This window comes from Myxine glutinosa, chromosome 2 (genome assembly GCF_964187855.1).
Source record: "Myxine glutinosa chromosome 2, kmMyxGlut1.1, whole genome shotgun sequence".
Taxonomy (NCBI): Eukaryota; Metazoa; Chordata; class Myxini; order Myxiniformes; family Myxinidae; genus Myxine; species Myxine glutinosa.
Window position 1 is genome coordinate 271,385,125 of NC_136262.1, and position 12,232 is coordinate 271,397,356.

The 12,232-nt window shown below is 45.6% G+C and overlaps 1 protein-coding gene across 2 annotated transcripts in view; it reads left to right on the top strand.

The window, feature by feature from the left end:
- LOC137420545 (dedicator of cytokinesis protein 1) overlaps nucleotides 1-12,232 on the top strand; it is a gene marked incomplete in the record, with an annotated part of 615,378 nt that overhangs the window by 433,661 nt on the left and 169,485 nt on the right. For both annotated transcript variants that reach the window (XM_078772553.1, XM_078772554.1), the window contains 1 exon segment: nucleotides 7,726-7,766. In XM_078772553.1, the coding sequence (XP_078628679.1) occupies nucleotides 7,726-7,766 (41 nt within the window).

Sequence of the window (12,232 nt, forward strand, 5' to 3'; positions counted from 1 at the left end):
TGAATGGATTTCTCTCATCTCCCCTTCCTGTTCAGGCTTGAGTTCCCCAAGGCAGTGTGCTGGGCCCTGTGCTTTTTCTGGTCTTTATCAATGATCTCTCCGACTCTCTGGAAAATCCTCTCTATCTCTTTGCTGGTGACTCCACTCTCTGCCGCTCCATTCCTCTTCCCTCAGATCGGCAGTCTGCAGCCTCCTCACTCTCTGAAGACCTGGACAAAATCACAGACTGGTCAAACAAGTGGAACATGTCTTTCAATCCTGACAAATCTCACACTCTTACTATGTCTCTCCGAAAAGATCGACTGGACAACCCTCCCATCTACTTTCTCAACAATCCTCTCCAAGAAGTTCTGTCGCTCAAGCTTTTGGGTCTCACTATCTGCCATGATCTTTCTTGGGAAAACCACATTTCCAAGCTGGCCTGCAAAGCCAGTCGCCCACTGGGCATTCTCCGTCGTGCGAAGTCCTTCCTAGGCACACCTGAGCTCCTCACCACATACAAGGCTTTCATCCGCAGCTCAATGGAATACTGTTCTCCCCTATGGGCTGGTGCTCCTGCCTCACACCTAGCTCGGCTTCACGCTGTTTAAACCAAAGCTTTCAGAATCATTGGAATCTCCCGCGATGAAGCTATCTCTGAGGGCCTTTCACTCACTCACCGCAGGCAGGTAGGTGGTCTTTCTGTCTTCTACGGACTCCTCTCCGGCCTTGCTCCCCCAGCTCTCTCTGTGCTCTGTCCCCCAAATATTCCTACAGGTCGCACAAGATCTGCCAGCAAGCCTCTGATGGTTAAACTGCCGAAATCTCGGCTCTCTGCTCACCTTCACTCCTTCATTCCTCTTTTCTCCCACCTCTGGAACAAACTCCCACACTCCCTTCAATCCCACTCCTCCCTCCAGGTCTTTAAAACAGCTGTTCACCACCATCTCTTATCTTCCCCCATCCAAAACCTTGATCTTTTCTACCCCCACTAATTCACCCCAGATCCACCTTGTTTGTAATTCCAACTTCTTTCCTGGTAGTCCTGGCAGTGTCCATATGGTTGTTTTTTTTTGTTTTTTTTTGTTTTTTTTGTTTTTTTTTTGTATACAAGATCGAGGATCGTGAAAGAGCGAACATTAATCACACAGAAAGACAAACAGACACACAAAACAAATAACATCGGGAGCGGTAGACAAGATGGGGAGAGAGGGGGAAGGACACAAACACAACATTTGAGAGCAGGGACCGAGAGACATGGAGACATCGAGAGAACTGTGGGAGGGAGAGGGCTTTGGGGGGAACGCATGGGAAGGGGGGGGGGGTGGGAGAGGTATAAAACATATGGACACTGCCAAGACTTCCAGGAAAGAAGTTGGAATTTCAAACAAGGTGGATCTGGGGTGAATTAGTGGGGGTAGAAAAGATCAAGGTTTTGGATGGGGGAAGATAAGAGATGGTGGTGAACAGCTGTTTTGAAGACCTGGAGGGAGGAATGTGATTGAAGTGAGTGTGGGAGTTTGTTCCAGAGGCGGGAGAAAAGAGGAATGAAAGAGTGAAGGTGAGCAGAGAGCCGAGATTTCGGCAGTTTAACCATCAGAGGGTGGCTGGCAGATCTTGTGCGACCTGTAGGAATATTTGGGGGACAGAGCACAGAGAGAGCTGGGGGAGCAAGGCCGGAGAGGAGTCGGTAGAAGACAGAAAGACCACCTACCTGCCTGCGGTGAGTGAGTGAAAGGCCCTCAGAGATAGCTTCATCGCGGGAGATTCCAATGATTCTGAAAGCTTTGGATTCAACAGCGTGAAGCCGAGCCAGGTGTGAGGCAGGAGCACCAGCCCATAGGGGAGAACAGTATTCCATTGAGCTGCGGATGAAAGCCTTGTATGTGGTGAGGAGCTCAGGTGTGCCTAGGAAGGACTTCGCACGACGGAGGATGCCCAGTCGGCGACTGGCTTTGGAGGCCAGCTTGGAAATGTGGTTTTCCCAAGAAAGATCATGGCAGATGGTGAGACCCAAAAGCTTGAGCGACAGAACTTATTGGAGAGGATTGTTGAGAAAGTAGATGGGAGGGTTGTCCAGTCGATCTTTTCGGAGAGACATAGTAAGAGTGTGAGATTTGTCAGGATTGAAAGACATGTTCCACATGTTTGACCAGTCTGTGATTTTGTCCAGGTCTTCAGAGAGTGAGGAGGCTGCAGACTGCCGATCTGAGGGAAGAGGAATGGAGCGGCAGAGAGTGGAGTCATCAGCAAAGAGATACAGAGGATTTTCCAGAGAGTCGGAGAGATCATTGATAAAGACCAGAAAAAGCACAGGGCCCAGCACACTGCCTTGGGGAACTCCAGCCTGAACGGGAAGGGGAGATGAGAGAAATCCATTCAGGGCCACACGTTGACTATGACCAGAGAGGAAGTCCGCAAGCCATGCATGGAGATTTCCATGGATACCATAGGAGGAGAGTTTGGTGAGCAAAGCTGGGTGCCAGACCGTATCGAAGGCACGTGATATGTCAAGGGAGACAGCTCTGATTTCCTGTTTGGCATTGAGGACCTCCATCCATTGTTGAGACAGCAGAAGCAGCATGTCCAGAGTAGAGTGACCTGGTCTGAAACCAAATTGATGATCAGAGATCAAGCCATTGGAGAAGAGGAAAGATTTCATATCCGAAGCAATGATGGATTCCATGACTTTGCTGATAATTGGGAGCATGCTGATTGGTCTGTAGTTGCAAGGATCTGTTTTTGCACCTTTTTTGTGTAAAGCGGTTATGTTTGCTGATTTCCAGGATGCTGGCAGATGACCTTGAGCAAAAGATAGGGTGAAAAGAACAGAGAGAGGGTGAGATAGAGCGGCAGAGCAGGATTTTAGGACCCGTGGGCTGATGCCATCTGGTCCAGTTGCAGAATCAGAGTCGAGGTTTGACAAAAACTCCTCCACCTTGTCAGGAGAGAAGGTCACAGAGTCCAGGAGCAGTTTGGTTCGACTGGGAAAGGTGGGAACAGAGAGAGATGGGTTTGGGACTAAGAATCTATGTTTTATGCCTCTCCCACCCCCTTTCCCATGCCTCCCCCCCAAAGCCCTCTCCCTCCCACAGATCTCTTGATGTCTCCATGTCTCTCGGTTCCTGCTCTCAAATGTTGTGTTTGTGTCCTTCCCCCTCTCTCCCCATCTTGTCAACCGCTCCCGATGTTATTTGTTTTATGTGTCGGTTTGTCGGTTGTGTGTCGGTTTGTCGGTTTGTCTTTCTGTGTGATAAATGTTCGCTCTTTCACGAGCCTCGATCTTGTATACAAAAAAAAAATATATATATATATATATATATATATATCCTTTTAAATCAAAAAATAAAAAGAAATGGCATTGACAAAATTATTGACACCCCACACTTAATATTTGGTAGCACAGACTTTGGACAAAATAACTGCAGTCAAGCACTTCCTATAGCCATGAACGAGCTTCCTACACCTCTCTACTGGCAGTTTGGCCCACTCTTCTTGTGCAAACTGCTCCAGTTATCACAGATTTGAAGGGTGCCTTCTCCCAACTGATGTTTTCTGATCTCCCCACAGGTGTTCAATGGGATTTCGATCTAGACTCATTGCTGGCCACTTCAAAACAGTCCAGCGTTTTGTCTTGAACCATTCCTGGGTGTTTTTTGAAGTCTGTTTGGGGACATTATCCTGCTGCAAGACCTATGACCTTCGGAGACCCAGCTTTCTCACACTGGGTTGAACATTGTGCTCCAAAATGCCTTGATAATTTCCTAATTTCATGATGCCATGCACACGTTCAAGGTACCCAGTGCCAGAGGAAGCACAGCAACCCCAAAAGATTACTGCACCTCCTCCATGTTTGATTGTAGGGAAGGTGTTATTTTCTTGAAGGCTTCATTTTGTTTTCTGTAAACTAGAGATCATGTGCTTTACCAAAAAGCTCTAATTTGGTCTCATCTGTCCACCGGACATTCTCCCAGAAGGATTTTCACTTGTTCACGTGTATTTTAGCAAACTCCAGTCAGGCTTTCTTATGTCTCTCTCAGCAGTGGGTTCCTCCTGGGTCTCCTACCATAGAACCCCCTTTCATTGAGTTTGTGACGGATGGTGTGAGTTTAACCTGTCGTACCTTGTATCTGAAGGTCAGCTTGAATCTGTTTGGCAGATGATCGAGGCGCTTTCTCCCCCATTCAAACAAATCCTTCGCTGCAATCTTCGTTCAAGTTTTCTCTTGCGGCCACGTCCAGGGAGGTTGGCTGCAGTGCCATGGGCCTTAAACTTCCTGATAACATTGCGTACGGTGGACACAGGAACATCAAGGTCTCTGGAGATGGACTTGTGGCCTTGCAATTGTCCATTCTTGGCTACAATCTTGGGTCTGACCTCCTCAGAAAATTCTCTGGTTTTCTTTCTTTTCTCCATGCTCATTGCGGTACACACAGTGACACAAAACAGCAGAATGACTCCTTTTCTCTATTCAAACTGGTTGAATAAGTGATTTTTATTTTGCAGGCCCCTGCAACTCACCACAGGTGAGTTCAATTCCAAAGTAAAGGAGAATCACCTGCTTGAAATCGAATTATTTCTAACTTCTAAAAGGTGCCAATAATATTGTACGGGCCATTTTAGGAATTCTGTGTGGAATAAGCTAAGATTTATAATTTTTTCAGCTTTTTTTGTTTTGTTCCCCTGCAAACAAAAGAAATACAAATGTGGATACCAAAATATTTCTTAATTTCAACAATTGTCTGGAATAAATGGTGAATTATTTGAAAAAAGTGTAAGGGTGCCAATATTTCTGGCCACGACTGTACATTCAGCATCAGTCCATTTTCTTACACTGCAAACATTTACACAAAAGCTGATAAACCACATGAATGTGACTGATTTTATGTAATACTTTGCACATACATGTGATGAATCTATTTTCTTCAAACCAACAGATTACTTTGAAATACTGAATTTGATAAGCAGATTAAAGTTGAGTTGTTTAGTTGGTCATGGTGAAATTAGCACAAGTATATTAACGAAAATCATCGGCAATGTTCTCTTCCCCTATTACACATCTTTAACATCTCATTGTCATTAGGTGTTTTCAAATTCACTGCAAATTGCTAAAGTTATCCTAATATTACCTGGGGAAGGAGAGCCAAAGTTATCCTAATATGACCTCGGAAAGGAGAGCCAAAGTTACCCTAATATGACCTCGGAAAGGAGAGCCAAAGTTATCCTATTATGATCTCGGAGAGGAGAGCCAAAGTTATCCTATTATGACTCCAGACAGGTGATTCAAAGTTATCCTAATATGACCTCGGAGAGGAGAGCAAAAGTTATCTTAATATGACCTCGTTTGGAGAGGAGAGCCAAAGTTATCCTAATATGACCTTGGAAAGGAGAGCCAAAGTTACCCTAATATGAGCTTGGAGGGGAGAGCCAAAGCTATCTTAATATGACCTTGGAAAGGTGAGCCAAAGTTATCCTAATATGACCTCAGAGAGGAGAGCCAAAGTTATCCTATTATGACTCCAGAGAGGTGAGCCAAAGTTATCCTAATATGACCTCGTTCGGAGAGGAGAGCCAAAGTTATCCTAATATGACCTCGTTTGGAAAGGAGAGTCAAAGTTATCCTAATATGACCTTGGACAGGAGAGCCAAAGTTATCTTAATATGACCTTGGAAAGGTGAGCCAAATTTATCTTAATATGACCTCAGAGAGGAGAGCCAAAGTTATCCTAATATAACCTCGGGGAGGAGAGACAAAGTTATCTTAATATGACCTCAGAGAGGGGAGCCAAAGTTATCTTCATAAGATGGAGGAGAGGAGATGAGGAGAGCCAAAGTTATCTTCATAAGACGTAGGAGAGGAGATGAGGAGAGCCAAAGTTATCTTCATAAGACGTAGGAGAGGAGATGAGGAGAGCCAAAGTTATCTTCACAAGACGTAGGAGAGGAGATGAGGAGAGCCAAAGTTATCTTCATAAGACGTAGGAGAGGAGATGAGTAGAGCCAAAGTTATCTTCATAAGACGTAGGAGAGGATATGAGGAGAGCCAAAGTTATCTTCATAAGACGTAGGAGAGGAGATGAGGAGAGCCAAAGTTATCTTCATAAGACGTAGGAGAGGAGATGAGGAGAGCCAAAGTTATCTTCATAAGATGTAGGAGAAGAGATGCGGAGAGTCAAATTTTTCTTCATAAGATGTAGGAGAAGAGACGAGGAGAGCCAAAGTTATCTTCATAAGACATAGGAGAGGAGATGAGGAGAGCCAAAGTTATCTTCATAAGATGTAGGAGAAGAGATGAGGAGAGCCAAAGTTATCTTCATAAGACGTAGGAGAAGAGATGAGGAGAGCCAGAGTTATCTTCATAAGATGTAGGAGAAGAGATGAGAGAGCCAAAGTTATCTTCATAAGACGTAGGAGAGGAGATGAGGGCAGCCAAAGTTATCTTCATAAGACGGAGGAGAGGAGATAAGGAGAGCCAGAGTTATCTTCATAAGACATAGGAGAAGAGATGAGGAGAGCCAAAGTTATCTTCATAAGATGTAGGAGAAGAGATGAGGAGAGTCAAAGTTATCTTCATAAGACGTTGGAGAAGAGATGAGGAGAGCCAAAGTTATCTTCATAAGACGTAGGAGAGGAGATGAGGAGAGCCAAAGTTATCTTCATAAGACGTAGGAGAGGAGATGAGGAGAGCCAAATTTATCTTCATAAGATGTAGGAAAAGAGATGCGGAGAGTCAAAGTTATCTTCATAAGACGGAGGAGAGGAGATGAGGAGAGCTAAAGTTAGAAAATCATGACTAAAATGACTCTTCTATTTGCAACTATCGACCAATAACTATGTTACCTCGTGCTATTACCTCGTACTTTGCTGTATTTACAAAATTTTAGAAAGAGTTGGTTGCAATAGACTGTATTTATTTAATGAATGGGTGGTTCGTCCATCGCAAGGCACAAGGCAACTCAAAGGTGGGGTGGGGGCTCCATCATGGAGGATCAAATGAGTTTTATGTTTTTCTTACCGAAGATAATTTCCTAAATGTACATTGGTATGGTTTTAGAATCTTTATATGACCTTTATATGGAAGTTTGGAAAGTCAGCAGATTGGTATGGCTTTAGTATCTTTATATGACCTTTATATGGGAGTTTAGAAGGTGAGCAGATTGGTATGGGTTTAGAATCTTTATATGACCTTTATATGGGAATTTAGAAGGTGAGCAGATTGATATGGGTTTAGAATCTTTATATGACCTTTATATGGGAGTTTAGAAGGTGACCAGATTGGTGTGGGTTTAAAATCTTTATATGACCTTTATATGGGAGTTTGGAAGGTGAGCAGATTAGTATGGGTTTAGCATCTTTATATGACCTTCATATAGGAGTTTGGAAGGTGAGCAGACTGGTATGGGTTTAGAATCTTAATATGACCTTCATATGGGAGTTTGGAAGGTGAGCAGATTGGTATGGGTTTAGAATCTTTATATGACCTTTATATGGGAGTTTGGAAGGTGAGCGGATTGGTATGGGTATAGAAGGTTGCACTCTACAGATTTAGCACTTGAACAATTATATGATCGTGTGACGGGGCCTTGGCAGACAATACAGAGGTCGTTCGTGTTTTTATGGATCTTCATAAAACTTTTGATATTCTAACCCAAACGCAAAACCAAGGTGGACTCTGAAGGACAACTTGGATAACAAAATGATTGCTTGGGAACTGTGGTGAGGTTTTTATATTTTTGTTTCCCACAGAATTTCTACAAAGAGATAGAAAGGCAAGAAATCTACATCCGGTATGTTCCAAATTGATTTGTTTCATTTCAATACTGCCAACTTACGTTTGTGTTGCCACTTTAGTTACAACAGTACTTTAAAGACCCCATATCATCCTCCTCTACCCCATCAGCCCTAACGCTAACCCAAACTTGAAAGGCCATCACTCCTTTTTCTACTCGTATGGAGGCAGCTAGTGTCCATAGATTATGAAGCGTGTTATGAAATCAAGTCGAGACCTCTTTCCCAGATATGAGGCTTTATTGAAATCTATCTCAACATATCCCATAACACAAAATAAAAGAATAACATTCGAACTACAAAGAAAGAACGAAATAGCATTCCCAACTCATCTATAAGCAAGCAAATGACCATTAACATTCCCCATCATACCTTTCTCAAGTGTCCGCTCACAGAACACAGAAATGAAGCATACTCCCCCTCGTTTCGACACGACATTCCATTATATATCAACTCCTCAAGTATCATCCCACAACCGAATCTTCTTTTTCATATTTCATCACATTCTCCCTCCGTTAAAAAACAAGCTCGCAAGCAAATAGCAAATAAACAAGAAATCAACGTAACAGAGTGCAGGTCTCAACCAACCAAAACAAGTAGGCGGTTGGCACAATCGAACAGAATGGGTACAATAAACCCCTTCAGTCCCCGGTCCTCAGAACTTGCAAAAGTAGGATCACCCTCATCGGACCGCTTTCTTTGAGGGCTTCCCGATACCAATGGGACCGTAATCTCAGGAACCTTGGCATTAGCCTTAATCACATCATCCCCGACTGAACCATGCCGCGACTCTATTCTGACGGGGAAATCCGTGATCCCATCAACCTTCTCATCCTCGTCAACCCGCTGATTCCTTTCTCCGCAAGGCCCAAGATGTCGGAACAATAAGATAGTCTCGCGTCCATCAGGCAACCTAACGTGTGCATATTCCGGATTTACTTACAGAATTTCCACGCGATCCACCAACGGCTCATATTTACTTTGTCCGACCGCTCTTCTCAGTAGAACTGGACCGGGCTCCGTCAACCAAGAGGGCAGCGCTTGCCCACTAGCACTACGTCGCTGGAATTGAAACAAGCGCTCATGTGGCGTCTCATTCGTGGCGGTACAAAGGAGCGAACGGATAGCGTGCAGCGCATCAGGCAATATGCACTCCCACAGCTGCGGAGGCAAATCGCGCATCTTCAAACTCATTGACACAGCTCGCCAAATGATACCGTTGTGTCGTTCCACCAGGCCATTGCCTCGGGGATTTACGCTGTGGTACAGCTAGAGGCTACACCTCGTTCCTGAAGAAACTGCTTAATCTCCCGAGACAAAAAGGCCGTACCCCTATCTGAATGAACAAAAGCGGGGTACCCAAACAATAGAAAGAATTGCGAAGGCATTCAATAACCATCGCGGATGACATGTCGACACACGGGAAGGCGAATGGAAAACGGGAATACTTGTCAACAATCGTAAGGATATATCGGCGCGTCCCCGCTGCCAGCAACGGATCTTTGAAATCTACGTTCAAATGCTCCCAGGGCCTTCCGGCATGAATCAGAGTTCCCACAGGTGGTCGATAAAACCTTGCTTTAACCTCGGCGCACACAGAGCACGTCTTACATATGTGCCGGACTTCATCGATAGAACAGGGCAGATTCCTACTCCGCACGAAGTGGGCCATCCGCATGACCCCTGGGTGGCAAAGCGATTCGTGAATAACACGCAACTCGCCGGTTGGTCATCCCAGAACAGACAGGTCGAGACAAAGCATCAGCAGCCAGATTATCTCGTCCGGGTCTATACACAATGTCAAAGCTGAAGTCAGCTAATTGAACGCGCCAGCGAGTGATCTCCTCATTATTGATCGTCTGCGGATGCCGGCTGTCATACATAAATGCGACGGACTGTTGGTCCGTAATCAACTGAAAATGCTTGCCTAGAAGGAAATGGCGCCACCTTCTGGCCGCTTCTACAATTGCATAAGCTTCCTTTTCAATAGCAGAATGTCGCTTTTCACTGTCAGACAAAGTTCGAGAAAATAAGACGACTGGCCTTCAAGCTTGATTGAGCATCGCTGCGATAGCGCTGTCCGAGGCGTCTGTCTCGATCATGAAAGGAACAGTCTTGTCAATCGAGGTCACAACAGCACTAGCTATGTCGTCTTTCAGTTGTTGAAAGGCAGACTTCGCGGCCAAGGTTAGTGGAAATATTTTACATTCTACCAGTGGTCTGAACTTCTCTGAAAAACATGGGACCCACTTGGAGTAATGAGCAAACAAACCCTTGGCTCTATGCAACGCAGCACTGTCAACGGGAGGGGCCATATCGAGCAAAGGTTGCAGCCGAGCAGAGTCAGGTCGTATCTCCCCTCCGGTCACGGTGTACCCCCAAGAGATCTACTGTTTTGACTGAATAGCTCACTTATCCTCGTTGAAGGTTAAGTTGTATTTCTGAGCTATATCCAAAAATCACCGCAAGTTAGAATCATGGTCCACCTGATCCTGGCTGCAGACTGTGACATTGTCAATGTACACGAAAACATATTTTAGCTGCTCTCTGGATAAAATGTCATCAATCGCCCGTTGGAAGCAAGTGACACCATTAGTAACCCCAAAAGGAAACATACGGAATTGGTACAACTGATGACCCGATTCGAAGTCGATTTACGGGCGATCTTTCTCCCTGATAGGTATCTGGTGATAAGTGCTTCGAAGGTCCAAGGTGCTAAATACCCTGCAGGTAGACACTTCTCTGACCATATCGTCCATCTTCCGGAGCGGGTAGGCGTTGGACAAAACAAGACACACTCACCTTTTACTTGCTTGTACAATTGATCTCAGCGGTGCCTCCAGATTGTGGAAGAATTTTGTGTATGACTCACAGGACTCCAATGACCGCACACAGGTTTACAAAAGGTCTGGTTTATTAACTGTATTTACTTCATTCCAATTACCAAAATGATACCGCATAATATAATGGATCAGGTTAACTCTTTTCGCTGGTCCTTCTCGTTCATCCGACACTCCCGTTCGGTCAGCGCTTCACGTAGCAAGTACTCTCGACTCCACGTTTGCTCTAGTTTATATGGACGAACTGGACTTAATCCTCTGTCCGCTGAAACGTTAATCCTTTCTCCGCTGATGCCCCGAGGTCATGCATTGCACCAAGTCCTGGCATCAACTCGCTCCCCTCCTGCTGTGATTTCCATTTACACAGTAGGAGGGTGCTCTAGCCTGGGGCCTTGACCAGGTGTTTCAAGAGATTATCATGTTCATGCACATTCTGCTTCGTTACCAGATTTAATCAATGAGTTACCAGGGCCAATCAATACGTTACACTGAGTTACACTTCCACAGCGTCAAGTTGGGTAAATCGATTGATCGTTTGAGAATAATCGATGACCATTCACTTCCGGTGATTAGGGTTATTGACTATGAGCACTTGTGCCCTCCAAGTCGAGCTGCTGGGTTCGATGATACCCTCACATAGCAGCCATTTGGTCTCATCAGCGATAAATTGTGCATCCGGGCGCGAGTATCGCCTAGACTTTACAGTTATAGGACGGCAATTTGGTGTCAGACACGGGAATAGCGGGGAAGGCTCAATTGACATCTCCGCCAAGCTACATACCAAGAAGACATTAGGGGATTGTTCACCATTGAACTGCATCTCTAAATGCCCGTGCCGATTCAAGAAATCATGTCCAAGGAGAACATCGGAGCACAGATCTTGCAGCACCATCATCTTACCATCTATATACAATATATCATTAGCTACCAAGTTCACTACACAAAACCCTTTTCAGCTTGGCCATAGGGCCGCGGAAGCCATGTACACGCGCTGAGTGGCGGGCACAGTGGGCCATCTGTGTCTTCTGACTTGAGTCTGGCTGATGTAGCTTTCACTGCTCCCAGTATCGATCAAAGCGCCAGCTGCTTCGCTTTTAATCACCACAGGTATCACAGGCTGCGAGGCACAACCCCAGTGACAGGAGCTGCCCTCGATGTGTGTGTGCCCACGAGCGTTGTTCGTTTGACCTTGGTCGATCGACAGACTTTGGCAAAGTGTCCCTTCTTGCCACAACCGTTGCACAGCGCGTCTTGAGCTGAACACTGGCTCCTCCGGTGAAGGCGGTTCCCACAAAAAAAAGCATTTGGCCATCACCGCAGCAGGAGTCGTCGCAGCCGTAGTAATCGGGCCACTTTCCTCAGCGTCCGGACTCTCGCCGAGGGGATCCAGGCAAGCTGCAGCCCACTCGGGAGCTCACTCAGCGATGGAAACCACTTCCGAGCATTTCTCGGCAGTCGCAGCCCTCGCCGTCAGATATTGACATCTGTGTGTCTCAGATCGGACCTGGGCCAGCTGCCGAACCCTGGCCTGTTCGTACGCAACCTGAAAGGTCATAGCCTTGTTCTCAAGCAGTTGCTGATGAATAGCAGGCGATTGGAGACCAATAATGAAGGCATCTCACATT